The 27,633-nt window shown below is 45.4% G+C and overlaps 1 protein-coding gene across 1 annotated transcript; it reads right to left on the bottom strand.

Moving 5' to 3' along the window:
• Positions 1–1,261: 1,261 nt before the first annotated feature.
• Positions 1,262–16,421, bottom strand: LOC147226411 (alpha-1A adrenergic receptor-like). The gene is made up of 5 exons (XM_086160366.1): positions 15,964–16,421; positions 12,949–13,200; positions 7,065–7,458; positions 2,106–2,227; positions 1,262–2,022 (listed from the first exon to the last, which is right to left on the bottom strand). Exons 1-5 carry the CDS (start codon positions 16,288–16,290, stop codon positions 1,690–1,692), a joined length of 1,428 nt encoding a protein of 475 aa, XP_086016492.1. The 5' UTR covers positions 16,291–16,421; the 3' UTR covers positions 1,262–1,689.
• Between the last annotated feature and the right edge of the window lie 11,212 nt (positions 16,422–27,633).

The following is a 27,633-nucleotide window of genomic DNA, read 5'->3' as shown; positions in this document are numbered from 1 at the left end:
GCTGGATGCATCAGAGGGGCTAAAGAGCCGCATGGGGCTCGAGAGCTGCAGGTCGCCGAACCCCTGCTCTAAGGCAAGTAGGGAGAGAAAACAATAATAATAACAAGGTACTAGGAAGGATCCTGAATGCCAGCTGGGAGTGCATGTAGGACCTGTGATTGGCAGGTGAACGGACGTGGTTTAACCTCTCGCTCTCTGGCGGCCGGAAATGACCCCGGCCCCAGAACCATCTTTGGCTATCAGTAGAGAAAATAAAGGATTATAGATGAATGAAATATAGTTGAAAGTCATCGGCGTAGAATTGCAGTGACATTCTGTCTGACGTCACGTGCAGAAGATCAAGATGACAAGGCCGAAGACCGAGCCCCTAGGGACGCCGCGGAGACCGGATTCTTGAAAAATAAGACACGGATAAGGTTGAACGTCATCGGTGCGGAATTGCGGTTGCATTCCGGCCGGTGTCAGAACAGAAAAAGGCCGTAGACCAGGCCAAGAGACTGTGAGAGCTAACCTTTTGTGCTTCTCACTTGAAAAGCTAAGCTAACATGTTAAAGCTAAAGTAACATAAGGGAGGAATATTTTTCCTCTTTCCTTTTGCAGAAACAGACAGGACGGACACATTTAGGCCGATTTTATCTTTTATCTCGTTTACAGTGACTCACACAACTCACATTATTAGTATATTGTGTCTTTTTTTTTGTGTTGTTTTTGTTGCTTGGTTGAAGCCAAACGCCGCCGTTCGTATTTCTGCCACTTTTATCATTAAAAATCATTCAATTTGTCTTTAAAAAAAAAATTACTGACATGGAAAACTTCACAAACAGATACGATACTTCCTTTCACAACAGTATTTACCGCTACTTTAACGCCTCATGACACTCTGAGATCGTGTGGCCGAAGGGCGGCCTGCAAGCCTCGGAAACAAAAAAAAAAACCCTGCGACACTCGGGCCGATCAGGCCTCGGGGTCGCCTGAAACTCCCTTTTAAAAAGACAATAATGTCATATTAAAAACATCATTCCACATGCACGAGCTGCGACAAACGGCCATTGCTTAGCGAGGACGACGGCGCAGTGACTTAGCGCCTCCGGGTCCCCGGTTCAACTCCGACCGGGTTGGGGGGGGCGATCTGCGAGCAGCTTCCATGTTCTCCTCCGGCTTCCTTCCGCAGTCCAAACACATGCGGGGGGCTCGTCGGAGACGATAAATTGCACAGATGTGTGAAAGAGAGGGTGAATGGTTGCATTTTATGAGTCGCGAATGGGAGAGCGAATGGTCGCCGGTGTGTATGGCGTGTCAATGAGAGACTGGTCGTATGCCTTTGATACGCGAATGAGAGGTGAATGGTTGTACGTCTCTATAAGCGGCCTTTTGATCGAATGGCCCGGGGCGAAACGCGCCTCTTGCCCAGTGACAGCCGCGCTCGGCACCCTCAGTGGAGGATGAGCTGTATGGATGATGAATGAATGAACATCAAGAGTTATTTCCCGTTTTCCTTCTGCCGTCTTCCTCGCAATCTGTTGTCGTTCATTCACGCGCTGAGAGAGAAACCCGATACATCACATGATGTGGAGTTTCCCGAGCGGCCTGGCTTTTCCGGAGAGCTCCTGCGGCTGGAAGGGGAAGAAGGCGGCGCCGGGTTCGTGTTTCCCGTCCCAACAGCGTCCGCCGGGGGCGGCCTCTGCTCCCCTACCCCCGATACCCGCCAGGGTTCGCTTTCTGTTTAAATTGCGACCTCGACTCATCCGCCGCCGCCGCCGCCAACCTGGCGCCCTGGGTGAGCGGCGACACCGGACGCGGCTGCCCCTCCAGACCGGGGAGAAGGTGCCGGCCGGTGTTGGAGGACCAGCTCGGCGGGCGCAGCCTGGAGGTGACACAACGTGGGCTGGGGCTGATGGACGACAGCGTCTGCTGGCTGCCGTTCAGGAAGGAGGAGTTGTTGGAGCTCTGGTGGCTGCGGTGGTTGTAGTGCCAGCCCTGACGGCGCCGCCTCCAGCGGCAGCGCAGGATCTGAATGAAGGCCTGGCGAGGACACCAAAGGGGCGCTTCGTCCACAGAGCTTTATTAAAACAATTTTTCTGCAATATTTAGGGCGGGTATATTACCTGTTTGAACTCGCGGCTGTAGCAGGGGTAGATGATGGGGTTCAGGCAGCTGTTGAAGTAGCCCAGCCAGAAGATGACCTTGAAGAAGGTGTCCGGAGGTCGCAGGCTGCTGTTGAAGGAACCTGGAGAGACATGGCAAACGTGACGGGAGGGATGGAGGAGGAAACCATACCACCATACTACTGCTAGTATTATTATTATTATATTTTATATATTTTATCACCATCATCACGATCATTATTATTTGGTTATGAAGGTAGTGAGAAAGGAGGATACACAGAATAGGGTGAGATGGAGAAGGTTGATTCGCTGAAGGGGAAAGCCAAAAGGAGAAGAAGAAGAAGATCGTGATAAGATAAGATAAGATAAGATAAGATAAGATAAGAACAACTTTATTTATCCCGAAGGAAATTGTTGTGCCAGAGTTTCAAGCAAAACATTACAATAATAGATAATAGTAGGAAGGAGGGAGAATAAGAAATACAATGTTTTAAGGTCTTAAAAAGTACAAAGATTTGAATATTCCCTTCGGCTGAAGGAAGAGGAATTAAAAAGTGATCATTATTACTGCTATATATTAGTATTATTATTATTGTTATGCTTCTGAGGTAAAGGATGCGGGTCATATTGACCACCAGGGGGCAGTATTTACCACCCCTTCACCTCCTTCCAGCAGCCCCTCTTAAAATATCTAGATACAAATAATCCTTCAACAGCTAGAACAGCGTAATTGAACTTTAAAAGATAAATATTTTGCCCGGGGACCTTGAGTATAGGACATGCGGTATAGCTAATGAATGAATGGGTGAATACAAGCAGACATGGCGGTGGGCATCAGTGACAGCAGAATGACATGGATTGCGGTCCAGCGTGAAAGCCGAGAAGACGATATTTGATTGGACGCCAGCCTCAGAAGATGTTCTGAGGATTTCCAATGACCCCACCAGGATTCTGGGGGTCGGCAAAAAAAAATTGTTTGGTGCAGGGGGGGATTTACTGGATTTAGGTTCTGATGTCTTTCGGATAAGAAAGTTCCTGCACTTGGGATTATTTCTCCCCGAGCGTGGACTTGTAAGGCCATCCTGCGCCTGAGGCTGTTGTTTCTGCCTATATTTGACCGTCCTTTTCAAAAACACCTGATTGATTTTTTTTTTTTTTAAAAAAAAGGAGCTTCTAAAGTTGGAAATGAAGCCTATCCCAGCTGTCATTGGGCGGGAGGCTGGGTCACAGGGCCTCATATGGAGACATTCTTTACAACTCACTCACTCATTCACATCATACAGAGACATGCAACCATTCATTCTCTCACATTCGCAATTATTCATGTGAATCTGTGGGTGATTTTAGGGAGGAACCCGAAAACTCTGCGCTGACTCAGCACAGAAAGGCCCTTCTCGTCGCCCTCCCGACCACTCCAATTCACGCGGTCCCAGACGTGACTCTTCGCTCAGCGTCTTTTCCCTGGAAATCGTTTTCAAATTCCCTTCTCTGCAGCTCTATCAATTTGCATGCCGCCCCAAAAACCCCCCCTCCCTTTCAGATTAACCGTCGGCGGGGTCGAGCGTCCGTCCACCGGAGCTGCAGTGCAGGTGGTGACTCAGCAGAAAGGGGAAACGCCGCATCACTCTGCCGCTTGTAAACCTGGCATGGGGTCAGTTCGATGACGGAGCCGCTCGGTCCGGCCGTGAAACAATCACGCTTGGAATACGGCAGAGTAATCTTTTTTTTTTTCCTGGAGTCTGACATGTGTGTGTGTGCCACCACACGCACAACGCTTCCCACCCCCGGGTCCAACATAATCAAAATCCAGCTGACGCCGAGGTGCACGGTTACAACCACGGCGCTGAACCGCATCTAAAATGTACTTTTGCCACCCACGCTTCAAACAGAAATGTCATTTCCACCGCTTAAAAGGACATTTTAGTCGGAGGAGTGACACAAGCAGTTAGACGCAGTCAGACTCACATCAGCAAGCAAAACCCCCAAGGTGTCGGCCGGCCAGGGTCCACAAGGATCGCAGAGAACTTTCTGGATCCAGAACTGTCTGGCCCTCCTCGAAGCACTGGGTTTCCATCCATCCATACTTCTAAAAGGCTATTGTTTGACTAATCGTGAGCTATCTTTGCGTACTTTTCTGTCCATCCATCCCTCCATCCATCCATCCAAAGGCTGTTTTGACTGTGTATTAGCTACCTTCCATCCATCCATTGACATCCATCAACTGATCCAACCATTCATCCGTCGATCTGTCCATCCACCCATTCATCCTCTGCTGCTAATTGGAGGCAGCAGCCCGAGCAGGCAGACCTTCCCCTTCCTCGGTTCGCTTCCTCCAGCCCCTCCGGAGGGAATCCCCGCTACGTTCCCAGGCCAGCCAAGAGACAGAGTACCCCCAGTATGTTCAGGTCTTTCCCTGGTGGGACAGGCCTGGAATATCTCACCAGGAAGAGCTGTCCAGGAGGGTGGGTTTCTGCTCTGAGCTCCTCCTGGTCACCAAACTCCTCACCCTGTCTTCAAGGGACAGCCGGGACAGCTGAGGAGGAAACTCATTTTGACCGCTTGTATCCAGGATCTGTTTCTTATGGTCACCCCCCGAAAGCTCCCAACCAGAGTTGAGATCTTCTCCTTTCAGATCAGCGCTTGATGCAGAGTCCACATCGCTGCACTGATCTTGCTCGTGAACAAGAGCTAAAACACTTGCACTCCTCTACTGGGAGCAGGATCTCATCCTCTTTCCCCATCTGAGGACCACGGCCTCAGGTCAGAAGGTGCTGATTCTTATCCTGGTTGCTTCCCATCCTGCTGTAGAACCTTACCAGCCAGAGCTGAAGACCAGGGTGGGATGATACACACAGAATCACATCGTCAGGCCAACAAACGAGATACCCTAATGTATCTTAACCCTCATATTATGTTAAGGGTCAATTTGACCCATTGGGTCAATGGGTGAAATTGACCCTTAACATAATATGAGGGTTAAATAGTCCGATCTTGAACAAAGCATATAATATTGAAGAGCGTTTTGAATGGTTAGTAGTTAGAAACTTTGGGTCTAGTCTTGTGTTTGGTCCGAGTGTCAACTTTGCTCTGAGAGTTTGGACGTTGAGTATGAACTCCAAATTTGGACGTTGAGTTATTTGTTGGGTTAAGACATCAAGTGTCTCTGAAGAAGTTGAGATACTTGGACATCGATCCTTAGATTTAATAAAGACGGATCTGCGACGGCGTCCCAGGAGGATTAATATCAGTGTATCTAACCCGCCAAATAAGCCTGTTGAGTTGATCAAGATAAGGCGGTGTTTTCTTAAGCGTTCAGACCCGATAAGCCGGTTTGAGCTGGAACGGCGATCCCCAGCAAAAGCCGAATCCGGCCTCCTTCCTTTTTTCCCTTTTCCGTTTTTTGCGGCACGCTGGCACGGACGTGGCCCCTCGCAGTATTTACAAACCAAACACGATTCTGCCCAGAGCCCTCCGCCCGGAGGAGCCCGGCAGAATTCTGTGAGATCACCCGCCGGGAATGTCTGGTGCCACTGTGCCCGGCAGGCACAAAAATGAAGGGATAAAATGTTGGCTTTGCTCACTGCCACTACCCGAGTTCATTTAAGCTGTGATTTCTACTGTTGGTCTTGAAACTGGTGTGTAATTACTATATTTTGTGGGGTTATAACAAGGTTATACGCCAGTTCAATTCGTTTTTTTTCTCACCCGGCTTATGGACGGCGAGCCAACATTCACGCCTGCTCCCCGTGGTGTCCGAGCCTCTGGCAGATGCTCCTGACTTATTATCTGTTTGAATGTTTCGCAGGCACGAGGGAGCCGAAGATTAACATTAAAAGTCCTGATTCGGGATCCAGTAATAAAACAGATATGACGGATAACGACTCCCTGCTGGATATTAACTCCATAGTAGGTTGGCAAGGCGTTCAGGGGCTTTTGCACCAAATTTAGAGAAGAGATGAGGAGTTTGGACTCTTTTCCCATTTCTACCCTCCACCCCTTTTTGGGGGGGGGGGGGATTTGGCATCTATATTCCCATACTTTCCATTTTTGAAGGTCGTAAACACACGTTGTTGGTAGGATGAAAATATATATAAATAATATCCCACAAACATTCCCAACTTGTTTACAGCCCAACGGAACATTTCCGACATATTTCTCATGAAAACGGCCACGCGCGCGTTTATTACCTGTGTAACTATTGTATGATATAAAATCCCGATCAAATGATGTTAAAGTTGCGTGCAGACATTGATCTATTTCTGTTAATACATTTTTTTTCATAATTTATACTTTGAGTTTGTTTAGTATTTAATGTAAAGGCACTCCCAATTATTAGCACGTTTTCGCCTTAATGTGTTTTCATTGCCTAGTTGGCGATGAAATTCATTGCTCACTAAATCTTTGCATACTAAACCTGATTGATCTTGGCATGTGAAAACACATCGTATTAAACAGTCATACAGTCATACGACCATTCGCCTTCTCAATCACCCACGAAAAGCAGGCCGACACGGGGAGAAGATGTAGACTCTGCACAGAATGGCATCCTGTCAGAACCCAATCAGGGACCTTCTTGCAGCAGAAGCGCCACTGTGCTGCCAACTTTCAAAACCTTTAAAAAAACTGTATTTATAAACTTCCATTCCCGCCAGGGATACCAAAATTTGCCTGCACAGCTTTCGCTTGCCGGGTGCCTGGATGCGTCAGACTGGGTGAAAACGGGACGCTCCTCCTTCACTTAGATGGAAAAAACCTGCACACAAATGAGCCAAATTGACTTGTCTGATTGATTTACTAGTTTAGCATATAGCGCATCGTGCTAATCTGTACCAGAACAAGTTTGATGTTGACCGCTGAGACATCCACCAACGGAAAGCGGTCGACGGGTGGTCGAGACAGCATTACCCAGAATGCATTGCAACGCCAACGACAATGGAGCACTTGCTCGTGCACACCTACCGATGGGCAGGGCCAGGAAGAAGGGCAGCCAGCAGAGGATGAACATCCCCACCACCACCCCCAGCGTCTTGGCGGCCTTCTTCTCCCGGGAAAACTTGAGCAGTTTGACAGTCAGCGGGCTGCGGCTGGCCGAGGCTCCGCCCCCTCCGCCTTTGGCGTTGGAGCACAGATCGTGGATCTGCTGGTTACGGCAGTGGATCCTCAGTGTGAGTTCGTTGGAGTCCTCCTGCCGCTCCCTCATGACGCCGGCCTCCAGGTTGCGCGTGGTGCGCTTGGCGACGACGTAGACGCGGCAGTACATGGCCAGGATGACGGCCAGCGGGATGTAGAAGGAACCCAGCGAGGAGAAGAGGGCGTAGAAAGGCTCCTCCGTGATCAGGCACACCGTGTCGTCCTGCGAGGGGGTCAGAGGTCAACGTGCTAAAGTAAAGCTTTGTTCATCCTTTCACATAAGAACAAACACATCGGCTAATTAACCATGATGCTACTTCTGGTTAATAAGCAATGCTCGGTGCAACCCCGTCTCTCAAAGGTCAACAATCTCATGAGTGAACCCGGCTGTTGGACGATATTTGTGCCTGGATTTTGCAGATCTGAACCTGCAGATTTCTTCCAAGGTTCTTCTCAGATTCTCCTGTCTCCGCCCACGTTCTAAAAAGTGCACGGGGTTAAATGACAAATCCGAATTGTGTTGCCATGACACCGGATGGTCGTGCGTCAGTGTCGGCCATGTGTCAGCCTGGGATGAACCCCCGCACACACACATACACATACACACACACACACACACACACACACACACTCCCAAAGACTATCACAAAGATAACCCACTGTAAAAGCAGATAGAGCCCCAGCTCAGTGGGCTCTCACGGGTCTCCCCATATCTACCTAACACTCTCCCCCCCAGGCTATTCTGTAAAAAATAAAAATGGAAAAATCAAGCTCCGTCCTTTCTCTGAGCTTGCTCACAGAGAAAGGACGGGCGGGGGTCCAAACGACCTGGTACCGCTCCAGCTCTTCCACCCTTGCCAAAGAGCACCTTGCCATGCCAGCTTTGACCCGCCAAAAAAACCACAAATCAACTATTCGTGACATGTGCACCTGCAGTGGGTCGGGAAATAACCTGGATATCCATTCCCCTTTGGTCATTGGAGCTATTTTCAAGCATCCACTGATTAAGTTCCATTGAACTGAGCCGTCTTTCATTATTTATGATCAGCCTCTCTCAGGGTTGGATGCTGTTGAAGCAGCTTCACCTGCATTACCGTAATTTCCGGATTATAGGATGCTACTTTTTTCCACACGCTTTGAACACCGTGGCTTAAACAACAATGCGGCTAATTTTTGGATTTGGGGGGGGCTTACGAGCTTCATGCCGCCAAAACATTTAGCCTTGTCACATCCCACCGATGAAATTACCGAGAAATTCTGAGGCCGCTCAATTCCGACACCAAAGAAGACGACAAATGTTTTTAGTGCGCGGGAGGAACACGAAGATAGCGATCAGCTGGAGTAGGACAAAACGGGGATAGAAAATGAATGTATGGATGGATGGATGGATGGACTTTTCCTTCTGTTGTTTATTAACAATCTTTTTCATCAGCCATGTTACAGGCATTGTTCAGAAGAAAAGCATTTCAAATACGTATTTGCAGATTGTTACATGTATATATTTAATTAAGTTTAAAAAAATATTTCTGTGTAACATCTCTCTGTGTAAATATCTCATGTTATCACATGTAGACCTGTGGCTTACAGACACGTGTTGCTTATACAGTGGGGAGAGCAAGTATTTGATACACTGCTGATTTTTCAGCTCTTCCCACTTGCAAAGCATGTAGATGTTGGTCGTTTTTATCATAGGTACATTTCCACTGTGAGTGATGGAATCTAAAACAAAAATCCAGAAAAACACATTGTACGATTTTTAGTTAATTTGCTTTTTAGTATTTGATACATTAGAAAAACAGAACTTAATATTTGGTACAGAAACCATTGTTGGCAATTACAGAGATCAGATGCTTCCTGTAGCTCTTAAGCATGTTTGCACACACTGCAGCAGGGATGTTGGCCAACTCCTCCATACAGATCTTCTCTAGATCCTTCAAGTTTAGGGGCAGTCGCTGGGCAATAAGGACTTTTGGCTCCCTCCAAAGATTTCCTAATAGGTTCAGGTCTGGAGACTGGCGAGGCTACTCTAGGAGCTTGAGATGCTTCTTATGGAGCCGCTCCTTAGTTGCCCTGGCTGTGTGTTTCGGCTCTTACCGAGGGAAGGAGGCTGTTGGCCGAGATCCTGCGATACAAGGCCTCATCCATTCTTCCCTCAATACGGTGCAGTCGTCCTGTCCCCTTTGCAGAAAAGCATCCCCAAAGATTGATGCTTCCACCTCCATGTTTCACTGTTGGGATGGTGTTGGGAAGTTGTACTCATCCTTCTTCTTCTTTCAAATACGGCCAGTGGAGTTTAGACCAAAAAGCTCTATTTTTGTCTCATCCGACCACATGACCTCCTTCCATTCCTCCTCTGGATCATCCCGATAGTCATTGGCAAACATTAGACGGGCCCGAACATGTGCTGGCTTGAGCAGGGGGAGCTTGCGCGCGCTGTAGGATTTTTATCCATGACGGCGTTGTGTGTTACTAATGGCTTTCTTCAAGCTGTGGTCTCAGCTCTCTTCAGGTCATTGACCGAGTCCAGCCGTGTATCTGGGACGATCCCTCACCTTCCTCACCATCACTGACGCATCACGAGATGAGATCTCCCACGGAGCCCCAGACCGAGGGAGATTGTTCGTGCTCCTCCATTTTCTAATAATTGTGCCGACAGTTGTTGCCTGGTCACCAAGCTGCTTGCCTATTGTTCTATAGTCCATCCCAGCCTTGTGCAGCTCTACAATTTTATCCCTGATACACAGTCCGTGCACAGCTCTCTGGTGTTCTCCATTGTGAAAAGGTTGGAGTTTGTTTGATTGAGTGTGTGTACAGGTGTCTTTTATACAGGTAAGGAGTTCAAAATGTTGCAGTTAATACAGCTAATGAGTTGGAGCAAGACGGCTTCTTTAAGAAAAACCAATAGGTCTGTTAGAGCCACAATTCTTACTGGTTGGTAGGTGATCAACTACTTGTGCAATAATACGCAAATGAATTACTTAAAAATCATACAATGTGTTTTTCTGAATTTTTGTTTTAGATTCCATCACTCACAGTTGAAGAGTACCTATGATAAAAACGATAGACTGTGAATCCCAGTATTTAGTATCACTATACTATACTATTATTTACATAGTTCCAAAGTCCATTCATTAATTACCTACAATGCTTATCGTGAGCTCAGGGTCATTGGAGAGGCTGAGCCGATCCTGCATGTCATTGGGCAAGAGGCAGATCACCCTGATCCATTTACCATCTATACCACACATAAGAGACATACAACCATTAACCTCTCATGCATGTCATATAGAGAACAACCACTCATTCTCTCATTCACATCATGTAAACAAACATTCACCCTCTCATCCACATGTCTTATTTTCTTTTTGGGACTGTGCGAGGAAACCTGAGGAACCCCGCACAGACAAAGAAAGACCATAAAGACTCCAGAGCCTCCAGAATAGAACTTGGGACCTTCTTACCGTGTGGCAGAAATGCTAACCACTGCGCCACGCTACCATGAAAGTTACTCTTGGTTTTTACATCAGCTGGTAAACCTCATACCCAAAGTTTCACGGAGCGGGTATCCCAACCCCCAAAATCATAATGGTGGGTGGAGAGCCTCGCCGAAAGGCGGCGGCTCTGGAATCTCACTCTGCCAAAAAGACAAATTGCCTCCCCGCGCCTGGCAGGCTGATGGACACGTCCGGTGTTGCCAGGAAAGCATTACCTTCCCGACTGCACCGCGCCAGCTGTTAAGTTCAGCGGAGGAGGGATGATGGATTTTGTTGTTGTTGTGGGGGCAGTCGGAGAAGGATGGGGAGGGTGAAAGCCTCAAAGAGGGGAGCTGACTGTGAATTAATTAGGAGACGAGTCAGCAGGCGGGAGTGAATAAAAGAAAGAAAAAAATAGAAGAGGACCTGTAAACCTGACCTGATGGAGAAACGCCACTCAGCCTTCACCTCCCATGCCTCCTCCGCCACCTGGAGCTGATACGCAAAGCCTTTCATCCCTTTCATGCCTCGCCTTCCGCCGCGTCTGACTCCGACCCCGCAGGAGAGAAGCGCGCCACCGAAACGTGGCGATGGAGATTTGTTTGGTCTTTTCTTTCCGACTGGCTCTGAAAAACCCTCCGACTGCAAGCGTGCTCATTAAAAACCACCTGCTCTCCGAAACACATGAATATGAACGAACCAGATGAGCGTGAAGAGCCGCTCCTGTTGTGTTTACAAAGCTGTCAATCATCCTCCATCTTTATTTTTCCACAGAATATAAACTGATTTTTGTGAAACTCACAATTAAGGTCCCGTAATTGCAGGCTTGTGTATCTTCTGTCCACTAGAGGACAGCCTCGACACATCCAGTCACGCTTCTGAAATGTCCAACGGGAGATTTATTGCCCGCTGACGTTGCAGTGTAAGAACTGTATCACTACCATGAACTGGAGCGGGTCCTTTTCCAGTTGAACCCTCAGGCAAACAGAAACATAACGCACAACTCGAGCCCCTCCGTCGGCGCATAATGAGATGTGATGGGTTTTTTTTTCCCAGTTTGGGGCATCTCGTTTATTCGTTTGGCATTTGGGTTATTCATTCATTCATTCATTCATTCATTCATTATCTTCCACACCTCATCTGCACTCCGAGCTTTCATTCGGAGAGATGCAGGGTTCATTCTGGACCCGTCACCAGTCGATTACAGGGCCACTTATAGTGGCACACAACCACTCACACACACACTTTACAACTTTACACTTGCTCGCTCACTCACTCATCATAAATAGATGTGAAAGCGCTCACTCACTCACATACTCATTATATAGAGACATACAACCACTCACTCATTCATTCACTCACCCATCATATATAGAAGTACAACCGCTAACTCACTCACTCATTCATGATATAGACATACAATCACTCATTCACTCGTCACAAAAAGAAATACAACCGCTCACTCAGTCACTTACGCATCATATGGAGACTGTCATTCAGATGTCGTATAGATATTCATCCCTTCACTGTCATTCATGTGTCATAAGGAGACTCTGTCACGGACACGTGATATAAACATTCAACCTTTCACGTGTCATAAGGCGATATACCATTCACATGTTGAGAGAGCTAACCATTCACTCGCTCATTCGCGTTATACGGAGACATACAACCGTTCACTCTTATTTACACACAAACATTCAGCCATTCACAGGTCACGGACACATATATCCATTCGCTCCATCATTCACAGATGAATGAGTCATGGTCTCCAATGAATCTGTGCATGTCTGTGGAGGTTCTCAGTCATGCAGGTCATGGTGAATTCTTCTGGACTTGATTTTTTTCACTTAAAGACGTTTCACCCCTCATTTGAGAGGCTTCTTCAGTTCCAATGACCTATGGGGAATTTCTGAATATTAACAAGAACCTCTGCATGTTTTTGGACTGAGGGCGGGAATCAAGCCATCCACCTTTTCGCCGTGAGGCCGAAGCACTAACCGCCGCGCAATTGTCCCAACGCATTGGGGTATTCTTAATTTAAATTCTACACATGTACAATAATCTGGATACCAGGCTCTGTTTGAATATTAAACAGAAATCATTTTCCCACATACCCAGTAAAAATATATATATGTCTGTGTCATATTTTGACGAAATATCTCTGAAACTGTAAAACTACATGAGCACTTTTTCCTGTTTGGATGGAAGTTTCTGAGGGATGTCAGATGTGGATGCACCTGTGAGGGCGGCTGCTTCCAGCCGAGCAGGGGTCCGATGGAGATCACGATGGCGAGGATCCACACACCCAGCATGGCGAGCAGGGCCCGCCTCTCAGTGACGATCATCGGGTACTGCAGCGGGTAGCGCACACCAATGTAGCGATCAATGGAAATGACGCAGAGTGACATGATGGACGCCGTGCAGCAAAGGACGTCCACCGCCGCCCAAATGTCGCAGAAGATCCGACCAAAGACCCAGTAACCCAGAACCTGCAGCGAATCAGGAAAAAGAGAGGCTGAAGGGGAGATACATTCAGTGAGTGGATCCGCAATTGCTGTTTTTCTGCAAACCCAAATATAGAGATGGGGTCTGGCCCCTCACCCCTCCTAAAGTACACCACCCCACATTCACCCTTTGGTTTCTTTTCCATTCATTCATTTATTACCTAAACCACTTATCCTGCACTCAGGGATGCTGAAGCCTATATTCCTGATTTTGGACTGTTCGAGGAACCCGGAGGAAACCCATGCAGACACAGGGGTGAACATGGAGACTCCACAAAGAAAGCCCCAACTCCCCTTGCCGGTGTAGAATCAGGGACCTTGTGAGGTAGTAGCATTAACAACCCATTGGTTTTTATAATCGTCCATTACATATTTTTTTCATTACGCTCATTTGGCAGACGCTTTTATCCAAAGCGACTCACAAAAAGTGCAATTCAGTCAGCGAAGATCCAAAGTATTGTACCAGTAGTCAGAAGTCAGAAGTGACCACTCAACCAAATAGCCATCTCAGAACCATATATATATATATATATATATATATATATATATATATATATATATATATTTTTTTTTTTTTGTTTTTTTTTGTTTTGTTTTTTTGTTTTGTTCGGGGGGGTTGGGGGCTAAGTGCATGTGTATGTTTTCAGCATCGTCCAAAGTCGAGGCAAGCTACCGTCACGAGTGAGTGTACAGCTCTTCGGCAGCAGAACAGGGAAGAACACTCCCGTCGATATTGCGCCTCTCAACACCGTGGGAGTGTCTGAGCAATTTATGTTGCTCGGTGGGGAAGGAGGGAAATGGCATCCGAAAACCAACTTGTTTCATTCCCTCTGAACACAGCTTCCGGGGAATCGTGGGTAAGATAATCTCTGAAACTTCAATGCGGCTCAAAAGTCGATGAAGTCAGACACACCTCCAGTTCTTTGTAGCTTCTTCTCTATTAATACCAAGAGTACAGTTGTGCTATTACCCTGGACAGAAAGAAAGCACTTTGTTCGCCTCCGGTGTTATTGATCATCTGCAGAAAATGTATTTACGCCTTTTTCTTTTCTTCCTAATAAATGACTTAAATGCTGAGGGGAGGCTTGGCTCAGCAGGCAGAGTGGGTGTCAGGTAATTTGAAGACTCGATCCTCCCTTCTCTATCCCCAACCCCCATTCGGTATGACAATGAACCATTAACCGATGCTCCTGTGGGATGAGGCACTGCGGTAGCTTTGCTGATTGAACTACTCTCTCAAACAGCAGTTAAGTAAAAAAAAAAAATTAAATTATGAAGTCAGTGATTGCAGTTATCAGGCTCTGTCCCCCCTGCCCTCTTTTTTATTCTTGGATGAAAATTATGCCTTCAAGGTTCAGAGTGCTTGGTGGGAGTAATAACAGTATAATAATAATTAATAAGTCAGTCATAAATTCACCCACAGGTGATTTCCCCACTTGTTTTTAATTTAGAGTTTTTTTTTTTTAATTAATGCAATGCAATAATGTAACTTTTTCCGTTTATGTTGCAAACATTTACGCGTCGCCCCGTAGATAATTTAGGGGCACTTTTGGGTTTGAGATGCAGCCATTTGTCACTTCCGGGATCAAGTGTTTTTTGATTGATTTGGGGAAAACATAAGAAAACAAAACTGCAATGCAGCGTCCGAGCTGCCACCACCAATGAACAAGCAACAAGCAATTATCATATGTGGCTCAGCAACACTGAGCCAAATATGATAATAGGCAATACTCTCCTTTGATATTTAAATTAATGCGTTGTTCTTATTCTTATTTTTTCTATGATGTTTTTGAAGTTTAATTTGTTTTGAAACAGTTGAATTATTTTTCATGACTTATTTCAATAGCTTCAATTTTATTCTAGAAATGGTTTATGCAAATTTCATGTAGATTTTCTGGAAACCTCCTTAAAATTCTGGGGGAAATTTATTGGTATTCATCTAAAAATCTGGTTCATTTTAAAATATTTTGATGTGCATTTTTTTTCTTAATATAGACTCTTCTTTAGCCAATTTTTTGTTGTGATTTATATTTATATATTTTTTACATTTAAGTATTTTCGCACTGATTTCCGTGTAATTTTTTGATCAGAGGAACTGATATTTGGATGATTTCATGATATTCATAATTAGATTTTGTTTTATTGAATTTGATCTCTATCTGGTTTGATATCAGTTTCTTATTTTGTTTTTTTTTTCCAGATACAAGTTTTACCTCTTAAGAGTCAGCCTTTCTTGTCATATTTAGACATCTTATTACTGTTCTGTCAATATTTAATCAACTTAAAATTTTGGTTACAGAAACTCACCCTACTTTATCAAGCAGACATTTTCACTTTCTAGTTGTTTTTGACTGTTTTCACACTTAATTTTTGTTAACATTTAGAGGTACTTACTTGACGCTTTTAAGTTAAAAATGCCTCGGATTTTCTCGGGGAATTACCAAAATAATAACAATAACGCTTGTCGCTAATGATAATAAAACAATGCTAATTATAATTGTGCTAGCATGCTAACAAGTATGCTAATACCGGTGTTTTGAATGTCCCCACTCTGTATCAATAAAGTAAGACCTTATCGAATTATCTTAATAATGCAGCCAATAATATAATTACAACAATAATAATAATAATAATAACAATAATAATAACTTTTTTTTTCATTTCTCCAATTAATCTAACGTGCTCTCCATTCCTCCACCTTGGCGCACCGGGCGGGCGGGAAGAGGGGGGGGGGCGGTGTCCACTGACCTCCAGCGTGGCGGACACGGGCAGCACGGTGGTTCCCAGCAGCAGGTCGGCGATGGCCAGGTTGATGATGAAGTAGTTTGTCGGGATGCGCAGGTGTCGATTACAAACCACCGACAGGATGACCAGGATGTTACCCACGATGGCGAACATGATGAAGGAGGCCAGCACCATGCCCAGCGGCACCGCCCGGCTCAGGTCCAGCGGTGCGGCGCCGGGGTGTCCGCGGGGCGGCGAGCCGTCGCTGCGGTTGGAGCAGTTGGAGTCCGGTAGCGGCGGCTGTGTCCCCGGGAACAGGTCCGCGGAGGAGCCGTTAGTCCACACACTCATCCCGGGGAAAGTTAGCGACCGCAACGCCCGGAGGTTTAATTGAAATAACGACGCGGTGTCCCGGTGCGTCGTAAAAAAATAACAAATTAACGAAACGAAATAAACACACACACAAAAAAAAACTTAATTATTTTCCGGTAAACTCCATTAAAAGTCCGGCGGGAGGCGGCGGGGCTCCCGCCGGGCAACAGAGGCGGAGTGCTGGGCTCGGGTTTCCCGCTTGGACCGGCAGCAGGTGGAGGTCCGGCTCGGGTCGGTTCGGCTCGGTGTCTGCGGACGGCAGCCTCCTGCCTGCCGGATGGACGAGCTCCTCCTCGGGCTAAACTGCTGATTCAGTCGTGGGTCACGGATGTTTGTGTCCTTTTATGGTCCAAGTGTTTAATGTGGGAAAGTTCCGAGTAAAAAAGAAGACAAAAAGGGACGGTTGGGGAGAGAGAAGACCTAAAGTGCTGCATCTTTCACAGCGGTCGACAGACATTGACTCTCTCTCCCTCTCTCTCTCTCTCTCACACACACACACACACACACACACACGCATTGAAATTGGCGTTATTGAACATGCTGGCGTATGTGTGTGAGCTTATGTATGGATACATGTATAAAAAATACACACACACACTGTCAAGTGAGCCTATTTATTATTGTTGTAAGAGACATAAACTGACTTAGGGATAATGATGATAATGAGCTGATATTGATTATTGAATTCTTGCTTACATTCTTGTTTTGTCTTAGTTACTCTTTGTATTGATTGGTAGGGATGACGCACTCTGCTCCACTTGATTATATTCACCTGTTTCATTTGCTGTCTGGCAGGGAAGAGAGGTTACTGTACTTTAATTGATCACAGTTTGTACATTCTGATCGCTTGTTGTTTAGTTTGGGATTAGATTAGCTTTGCTTTGCGATAAATTTGCGAAACAGTAATCTTCGATCTCGGCGAATCTTTTGGTTGAGTTATTCAGTTTACAAGACGGATCAGCCTCTCAGCAACTTGACTCCAGTCACTAAAATTATCATCATTATTATTACTATTAGTACGACTACTACTGCTATTATTTAATTAATTGATTAATGAATTAATTATCTGTACTGCATTATGCACTTAGGGTTGCATGATGAGGTTTGGGGGACTGGAGTCCAGCAATTATTCGCCAGTCCATCATAGGCCCATGTAACCTCTTCTAAATATTAAAAAATGACCCAGATGATCAGAAATACAATACAGAGGAGTGTGCATACTTGAATTAAATGGCAGGGTCCGTTGGGAATGAATTTGCTCTCTAGCCTCCTCACAACACATCACATAATTAGAATGACTTATTATTGTTGTTGTTGGAGTATAATTCATTCGCCCCATCCCTTCACCTTGTTCTTTGAATGGACTGACAACGTGACTTGGTACATGCTCACAAACGCAGGATGTGGTGGTCTGTATCCTGAATATGAAGTGGCACATTTTGTGTAAACGTTTGACAGTTTCAGATACCCAACATCCTCCGCTGTATGTAATGTCTAAATTCTTTACAGGGAAAAACATACCCTGTATGTTAATATGATGGTAATTCAGTGGGACATTGTCATCTTTCTACTTTACAATGATTATTTCAATGACCTGTTGCACCTGTTCATGGTGAATGGGCCCCACTCATATGGCGCTTTCAGCACCTTGCGCTTTACACTGGATGACATTCACCCATTTATACACGCAGATGGCTGCAGAGCTGCCATGCAAGGTGCTAACTGGGCCATTTTGAGTGTCTGTATCATGCCCAAGGACACTTCGGCATGCACGCAAGAGGAGCTGGCAATCGAAGGAGGAGCTGGGATCGAACTGGCAACCTTCCGATTGGAGAGACGACTGAGCCACAGCCACTTCCCCTACTGACATCCCAGCAACTTTTTTTAAAATGTATCATTCATTTCTGATTCCCTATTGATTTTCAAGAAAGTTCCTACACATGCATAATTTTTTTTAAATTAATTTCTGGCTGTCTAAATGACTTCCACCAGAAGTCATCTCTACTTACATTGTTGGGATTTATTCATCCAATTCTATTATATTTTTTTCTGGGTGTTATAGTTATTTTCATATTTTTTTTCAACATTTTCACCAACTCATTTAATTTTATTTTATTCTATTTCACTTTATTTTATTTTATACAGTAACTACAGTGACTTGAGCTCCAGAACCAAACCCAGTCTCACGGGAGAGCAGGAGAGGCAGAAAGAAATAAACAAACCATAGTCCGGTTTATATAAAAATCAGTAAAGGCCCATTAATTCCCGTAAATAATAGATAGAAATTCCCATAAATAACGACCGTGACGGAGCATCTTTTGCAAACAAACATACATATTGTATGGCAGAGCTATATTTTCTGTATTTCCTGGAGTGAATGCATGTTTATTTTCTGGACTTGGCCTGATTAAATCATTAAAATTATATTTAATAGCCTTTGACTGACTTCCTTTAGCCACACACTCACATTTCAAACCCAGAAATGTTATTAAATTAAGTCGCTCATTGAATCACATGACTACACTTCACATCTCCAACCCGTGAGCCTCCTCAACGGAGGACCGTGATGAAGGTTCTGGGTCGCAGCGGGAACCGTAAAGGAACCAAGAAATCGAGATTTATTTTTCAATCCGGAGACAAGGGGAATGTTCAAATCTAATCTTAGAAACAGAAACACGCCGCGCCGTGCTTAATGAAAAATAACATCAGCGACCGATTTGGATTCGGAAGGAACGAATGAGACGCAGAACATCCAAATAGTCATCGGACACGAACGCCCAAGAGGGTGTTTTTTTGTGTGTGCGTGAGCTTGTACGCGCGTGTGTGTGTGTGCGGGCCAGAATGAAATCATTCGCCCAAGGTCGCCCAGCTTCAGGTGGCGTTTGTAGAATGCTTTTGATCTATTTCAAGTTGGTCACAAATGGCCCGGTTGAAATGCGTGATGGCGGTCTTTGCTCTCTCGGGATAAACACTGTCTGCAGTCTCGACGACCAAAAAATATTACATCGCTATTTTTTAACTAAACCAGCTAATCGACGACTGGTTCAGTTACGAACTAGGAGAAGGTTTAACTAAGAAGAGCTGCAGGCTGGAGATGATAAAACTCTCCGTTTGTTAAAGAGCAGCCTTAAAACCTATAGTTTTGAAAAAGCCTTGCAGTTAGCGCTAGGCTAGGCCCCCCAGTTAGCCACCACAGGCTTACCCTGCAGATGGATATCCCGCTCTAACTCCTCCAGTCCTTCATCAACACATGATCGCACCTCATATCTTCTACCGAGTCCCCAGGGTCTCTCAATTAGCAGGATCCCCAGGGGGTGTGTCTCGGTTTCAGCTATTAGCATGTAACTGTTAGCACCTCTGCTATTATTAGCAGTGTGTCTACCTCATACCCCCTCTACCTCCATCACACTCTTGCTTTCTATATCGTTCTCTATTTCCTACTCCAACTGGTTGAGGCAGACGGCCTCACTCATCAAGCTGGGATCTGTCTGAGGTTTTTTTTGCACCGGTAAAAGGTGGCGTTTCCTTGCCGCTGTTGCCAACAGCTTGCTCACGGGGGAAATGTTGGGTTTCTGTTGGTCATCTTAGGGTGGTGCCCCCAAACCTACTCTATATGGAAAGAAAACCGTGGTGTAGAATTTAAATCTGACTTGAATTGAGTTTTGTTTCCAAGCCAACCAGCGGGTCAAGATGTTGATAACATGAAAAAGTGAGGAAGAGTCAGGATCTCATGAGAGAATTCTGAAATCGTCCGTTTCTTTCCCGCACCGGCCGCAGATGTGCTCTTCTGGAGTGACTTCCTGTGTTTTTACTGCTCTGATTGGTCAAACAGAATCATATTAATGGGTATAAAACTAGAAGCAACGACAACCATCACATAACCCCAACACACACACACACACACACACACACACACACACACACACACACACACACACACACACACACATACACACACCGCAGTTATTGGCAGATACCAGCATTTGAACAACTCATTCCAACGTCCTCGACTGCAGCCCAGGACGTCCGTTCGTATCTGCTGTGTGTGTGTGTGTGTGTGTGTGTGTGTGTGTGTGGATGGAGTGGAGGGGCTTCCTCGGCATCCCCACTGCCCCCCACTGGGCTTCCACCCCCCTCACCCCCCCAAGCCTTCTGTTGGGCAGCGTTCTGCTCAGTCATCTTGGAAGGAGAAGAGCAGGACATTGAGGATGGTATGTATAGTGGTTCAACTGTGGAGTTGTAGATGTGGGTGTGGGTGGGTTCTTTTTTCCCACGTTGTTTGAAAAGGAAGCAGAAGGAAATTTTGCATCCGGCCGATTCTTCCCTTGCTGCGTTTTTTTTTAGAAAGTCCCACCTACAGCTCTTCTCTCCTCCAAAGAAATGTTTCTTATAGTTGGGCAAATATCTAAAGTCTTAAAATTGGTTGCCTTGGTAACACCAGCGCTGCAATTTTGGGCTTTTTGTGTAACACCACATCGCAACATTCGTGCTTTGTGCGCTTGCAAGCACGCCCGCTCTAACACCAAAGCTGTTCATTGCACTCTAGGAACTTTTTTGCAAAAGAGCCATTCCAGGAATTATTCTGTTTGTTGGTGCATTTAGGAACAAGGGACCTCGGTTCCTGGAACATTTAGCTCCAGAGGAGCTAAAGGTGTTTTTGATGATTGGCGGAAATCATAAGCCGCACCCATCACCAGATTCTTCTTTCTCAGAGTTTTTAGAAATCAATGCTGTCACTGCTTAGCATTTTTTTGCAACAAAATTGACAGAACAAGTGAGAAGCTGAGCGACGAAGAGCCCCAAGCTCCTCTTGCCTGCCACACTGCGGAGGGGCTTCCAGGGCTTGCAGGGGAACATAAACATTTAGGCCAGTACGTTCGGAGTTAATGGCAGGGTTCCTCGCACGGCAAAGCAGCGCAGGAAGACGATAAAAACACTTCCAACTATCTGATAATCTTCTTCTTCCTGTCCTTTGGGTTTTTCCTTTCAGGGTCACCACAGCAAATCAACCTTCTCCATCTAACCCTATACTCTGTATCCTTCTCTCTCACACCAACTACCTTCATATCCTCTCTCACTACATCTATAAATTTTCTCTTTGGTCTTCCCCTAGACCTCCTGCCTGGCAGCTCCAATTCCAAGAAAATATTCACTCTCCCTCCTTTGTACATGACCCAACCATCTCAGCCTGGCTTCTCAGACCTTCTCTCCAAAACATCTAACATCTGCTGTCCTTCTGATAGACTCATTCCTGATCCTATCCATCCTGGTCACTCCCAAAGAGAACCTCTAGCTCTGCCTCCTATCTTTTGGTCGTTGTCACTGTTTCCAGTCCATACAGCATCGCTTTTCTAACCACTGTCTTGTTCACCTTTCCTTTCATTCTGGCTGATAGTTTTCTATCACATAGTACCCCTGACATTTTTCTTCACCCGTTCAAACGTGCTTGAACCCATTTCTTTACCTTTCCAACTATCTGATAGTCCAGGGCTATGATTGCCGACATGCAGAACATGAACATCGCAACTGCTACCCTCTCCATGTTGTCCGTGTCGTCTTCTTCTACACGTTGGTTTGTTGCGCTTCAGATGCCATCACGCCATCCCTGGCGTGGTTCCCCTGAAGGAGGTTAGTTCTTGGAAGGAAATTCAACAGTTCTAAGAACGTTCTCAGAACATTTCAGTCCGAAAGCGTCTCCTTTCTCTTGGAACTTGTTTTGAGTTCTTGATGAACCGAGATAAACGAGTCCCACCAAATTAAAAACTGTGTTAATTAAAAATGACGTCCAGCAGAGAAATAAATTTCCATCCCTGTCACCTGAAAGAGAAGAAGGATTTATCGGGAAAAATATAACGGATGGACCGCAACAGGAAAGTAGTTTTTAGTCTTTTTCTGTCTTCTGGGTCTCACTGCTTCTGATTTGCCCCCTTTGTCGACACTATTAATAATGTCAGCAGGTTTGCCGACACCACAGAGCGAGAAGCATTTAACGCTGAACAGATTAAAAAAAAAAACAGAAACTGAAAAGGAAAAAAAAGAAGAAAAATCAAACTGAGGATTAAATGGAGTGTGAAACAAGAGAAAGACAAACCAAAGCAACAGCTAAAATTGACATCTCCAGATTTATTGCTTCATGCTTTCCTTTCCACTGTTCCCTCAGGGGTCACAACAGCCAATCACCTCTCTCGTCTTCCTCCAGACCCCCTGCCCGGTAGCTCCATCTTCAGCACCTTCTACCCAGATCTTCCATGTCCCTGCTCTGGACGTGATGCTATCAATCCTCCTCGCTCCCAAAGAGAACCTCAACATCTTCATCTCTGCCTCCATACACCATCGGTGGTCTCACCTCCATAACCCGCCCATCACTTCGTCATCCCCGCTGTCGCCTGCGCCGACATGTCCACTGAAAGCTGCCCAACCTCTGCACACTCTGTATCACTTCTAGCTCACTCTAGAATTTGTCCTTCTACCTCACATCCCACCTGTGAGTTTCAGACACACCTTCAGTTTTGTAGCTTCAGATGCACCACCAGAACATCCCTAAGAAACCTTTCCTTCAAGGTAACTCCCTCTCCATTTCACTTCCCATCAATGCCCGAATAGAACAACTTCCTGCTCTTAAGCTTTTCCACCTGGTATTGTGGACACGCTGACACACTCTATAGCTTTTCATGTCATCCCGATATTCACAGTCCATGCTCTCAGTCCCAGACTTCGGACTTCCCTCTCCTTTCTCTGCTTACAAACAAGCCTTTCTCCTCCTCTTCTTTGAACAACAGTAGAGACGGCGCCCTGTTACCTGCACAGATGGAGGTCGTTGTTAACCCAGGGCTGGACGATTGGGTATGGGGGTTATAAGTTTTATTGGCATGCCGTAATTTCCGGACTATTGAGCGCACCTGAATGTGAGCCGCATACAAAACAAATAACAAAACAATAACAAATAACCGGCTACAAATAACAAAACAGATATATGTGCACTTATACTAGTCTATAAGCCGTAGGTGTCCGCATTGTAGCCTGAGATATTATTAGACAAAAACATTTTTTTAAACTTTTATCAATAACATCCACAGCTAACAACACGGCTGATGAAAAAGACTGATAATAAATAACACAAGGAAAAGTCCATCCATCGCTTTGTCCTACTCCAGCTGATCACTATCATGGTTTTCTTCCTGCGCACTATAATCGTTAAACTCGTTTTTTTTCAGTGTTGGAACTGAACAGCCTCAGAATTAAACAGTGATTTTATTGGTCCGATGTGACGGGGCTAATTGTTTTAGTGGCATGAAGCTCGTCAACCCTCAAAAAAAAAAAAAAAAAAAAAAAAATTTGCAGCATCATTGTTTAAGCTGCAGTGTTCAAAGCATGTGAAAAAAAAGGCTTATAGTCCGGAAATGACGGTATTTAGTTTTGGCACAGGTAATGCGTCCAATGCGCTACCAGACACAACCTTCCTCCTTTATCCCGGCCTTGGGACTGACTCAAGGAGAACGCCGGCTTGTGCCCTCTCTGGCTGCGGTCAGAACAGGATCCAAATCGGACAATGAACACCAGGCTCCGACCAAATGTGACTCTTAAACATCCCCTGGAACTCCTCTCCTTCTTGCATACTCCCGTTATTTATACTTCCAAAATATGCCGGACACTGGTGCATGTTGGATGCATCTATGAAAACAGAAACCGGAGATGCAGACCGGCCCTCTGCTCATAAGGCCTCATGACCGAACACTTTCAGACCCATGGACGGGAGACGGAAAGTTTTTTCGGTGAGCAATATTCTGTGGGGAAAAATAAACGTAAAGAGCGGGGTCGTGAATGTTGGCGGTGGAGACATAAAAATACAGATTGTGACATAACAGAGCACATGGACCTTCAAACACACACACACACACACATGCACGCGCATCCGCCTACACACAAATGAAAGAAGGCAAAACAACATCACGAGGATGCATCATCAACCCCCTCCTACCCCACCCAACTCCTCACTCCTCCCACGGCTCCTGCAGGAACAGTGGCGCGTCCGCGACGTGGCCAGAAAAATGAGAATTGAGACGTTTGTGTTTAAAGCACACACCCCCAAAAAAAAAAAAATCTGTTGTGGTGCCTGCGGGAGGTTGCGGGGCTGCAACAAAAGTTTCCCATATTTATCAGGAACCGTTGTCATGTAAACATCCCTGAAATAGTTGCACTCTTCCCTTTCCAGTTCCAGCTCTGTTTGTTTCCTTAAGCTGTCAAGAGGACACATTTCATCGCAAGGTTTTTTATTTTTGTATGTGAGAGGGTATGGATGGCGGTATAGATTTTTCCAACCGGCCGGCCAGACAAGAGGAGAGAGTTTTATATTCCGGCCTCAGACCAGTGCCTGCAGGTACAGAGGGTCGGGAGCTGCGCCTTTCAGATGAGCGACGGGAAGCTGATCTTTGCGGTAGAAGGACGACCTCGCTCCAATAATACTTATACGCCTCGGGCTAAAGCCGGGTTTCTTTTTATTGCTGTGTTATTTTTCTCAGGTGGTGCAGCGGTTATCACTTTAGCCTCGCAGCAAGAAGGTCCCCGGTCAGAGTGGAGGCTTTTCTGTGTGGAGTTTCTTTCAACAGTCGGAGAACATGCATTTAAGACCTTGACTTGTCCAAATGTATGAATAAGAGGGTGAATGGTTTTATGTTTCTATATCAGGGGTCCCAAACCCCGGGTCCCATTTGGTGCTGATCTGCAGAGAAAATCTTTCTTGGTACAAATTATACTTTTTTCGTTAGGCCATCCGGATCTTATTTTGAAAAATGACTGTTTATGTCTTCGCCATACTGCTGCACTTAACCGTTGCGCCTTTTCACACATCAGCTACCACAAGCTGACCCATTAAAAAAGGAGCCACAAACAAAAGTCGCTGTAGAGATTTTTTCGGGAGGAAAGAAATAAATTTTTAAATAAAATATCTTATCCTTGTTGTTGTCATTTTGGTTGTCTATTCTGTTGTCAATTTTTATCCTTGTTGCTGTTCTTTTACCTGTTTGTTTTTAATGATCTCTTTTATCTATATTTGTACTCACACTTTACACTTTACATTTTATTGATATTGTCATTGTTGCCCTGCTGAGACAGAAGAAGTAGTAAAGTATATATTATCTTATCTTATAAGATACCTATCTAAGTTACTGGTTCATCGCAACATGTGATACAAGAGCTCCGCACCTTCTATTGCACTATAATATATAGTGCAAAATTATTGTAATTGCCAAATATAAACTGTGATTGTTGCATTCAAATTGAGACTGTGAACCGACGAAAGTTTTGATTATTTGAAGCTCTGTACCTCTAATCAAGGACACATTTTCATGCATAAAACTGGTCCCTGGGACAAAAAAGGTTGGGGACTGCCGCTCTATATGACATGTGAATGCAGGGGTGAATGTTTGCATGTCTCTATTTGTGGCTATGGATCCAGGCTGGACCCTTCCTCTCACCCAATGACAGCTGGGCCAGGTTCCAGCCTCTCTGGCTGCAGGATATATACATCATGACCGAGTGGATTAATGAATGAATGTTGTGTACTCGTCTGTCGACTGTCCAAATGTAAACAAACAGAATTGCTAATGCTGAGGCATCTGACGTCACTAGCAAAATAACCCACATGCAGGGCAAGGGGCGTATTTTCGTCACGCACACGTGAACCTGCATATGCCGCCGGACTCGACATGAGTTTAAGACGTTGAGCTCATTTTTGTGTCGTGGAAATCAGTGACGCGCGGTGAGGTTCATAGCTGGTGAGGCACTGACTTCATCACAATCATAATTACAACCATATGAACCCTACAGAGTAGCTTATCCACCATTTGATTGAGAGCAGCTAACGAGTTACGTTTAAAATCACATATCGTCTTTCTTCACTCGTACAAACTGTACCACACAAAAAAAGCGCATATAATTTAAAAAAAGTTATTATGGTCTTACCTTTACTTTTAAATGAAGGCCATGCGAGCCTTATTTAGAAAATATTTCAATTTGAATATGTAATCTTCCATTTTTAAAGTGAGGAGAGGAAAAAAATGAATAGATGGCTGCACTTGACTCGCTAACTGTAGCTTGCCGTCACTGTGTTCTGCAGCCAAGGAGCCGCAAGAAGAATCTCTAGAATCATGAACGCCCCCTACCATGAGGCAGGAGAACTGCATGCCTCACTTTGTGCCTCTTCGAAGCTGCTGACCATAAGAAACTAGTAACACATGTACAGTCGTTGATAAAAAAAAACACACTATACATTGGAAATGTAGTTCATAGAGCAAAAGTGTTGAATAATTTTAATAGCGACATACAGAGAGACAGCAATATGGTCTCAGAGCATGCCAGCAGTCAGCCGTCTTTGCACAACCTACAATGAGTTTCAACAGTCTGTGGCCGCAGCACACGTCTCTTCTCAGTTTTTTAAACAGTAAATGTGGAATCCAGTGATTTTGAATTAAAAAAAAACAAAACAAAAAATCTAAAACTGCTGAAGTTAAATGAAAAATACCTTTATAATGCAAAATCATTGATAAATATAACCATTTCCTTCTTTTTTTCATTTTTCATTTTTTTTTCTTTCCAAGATTGGCAAGTGAGGCACGGCCTCTCCTGCCTCCCCTGACTGCATGTCACTGCCGGGAAGTCTCCCAGGATTTAAGGCCAGCCTCCGCTCCCTTCCCTTCCCTGTGTTATCTTTGGCTTTGACCCCAGTTATGGCCTATTTATCAGTTTACACAATGCTCTGATGCCACATCACTCAGGACCTGCACAAATCACTCGACGCCTGCGCGACGGCAGACACACACCGCTCGCAGATCAACACACACAACCGGCTTCTGCACCTCCGCTGTGTCGACTCACACTCTGGGATGTGAGTAACGCTTAAATTCACCTTGGGAAAGATGCTGCATCAAGAAGAATAGAGCTGTGTTTCTTACCAGAGGAATCAAACCTGCAATTGTGCGTGTGTGTGTGCACGTGTGTGCATGCGCACGTGTCCCGCTCGTCTCAGTAAAGCACCATGTTACCGCGTAAGCAGCTCGATACCCACGCCTTGATTTGTGGTCCCATTTTTTCAGCCGTGATGTGTTCGCTGACACCTCCAAGTGTCCGCCATTTCATTACCAGCCCCCCCAAAAGTACCTCCTGGGGCTCCCATTCTACATATGCAGGTGCAGTAAAGCGAGACCTCCAGGACCTCGGGGTGTCGAATTCCCCGGGAACAGACTATCAATCTCGCGGATGAAAAAGGTCACAGGGCGTCCCTCGCTTAGCAACCCCTCTCTCAGCCCGGGGCGATAATTTCTGAGA

This window comes from Fistularia commersonii, chromosome 15 (genome assembly GCF_037954325.1).
Source record: "Fistularia commersonii isolate RoL2024-O1a breed Wild chromosome 15, RoL_Fcom_v1.0, whole genome shotgun sequence".
NCBI lineage: Eukaryota > Metazoa > Chordata > Actinopteri > Syngnathiformes > Fistulariidae > Fistularia > Fistularia commersonii.
This window is presented reverse-complemented; position numbering and strand designations above follow the sequence as displayed.

What these genes read in the sequence shown, in the direction of transcription:
- LOC147226411 (XM_086160366.1), bottom strand. Translation starts at nt 16,290, where the DNA reads ATGAGTGTGTGGACTAACGGCTCCTCCGCGGACCTGTTCCCGGGGACA. An exon ending in CCGTGTCCGCCACGCTGGAG is followed by an intron (nt 13,201 to 15,963) that starts GTCAGTGGACAC and finishes GATTCGCTGCAG; the next exon opens with GTTCTGGGTTACTGGGTCTT. An exon ending in CTTCCTGGCCCTGCCCATCG is followed by an intron (nt 2,228 to 7,064) that starts GTAGGTGTGCAC and finishes ATGTCTCTCCAG; the next exon opens with GTTCCTTCAACAGCAGCCTG.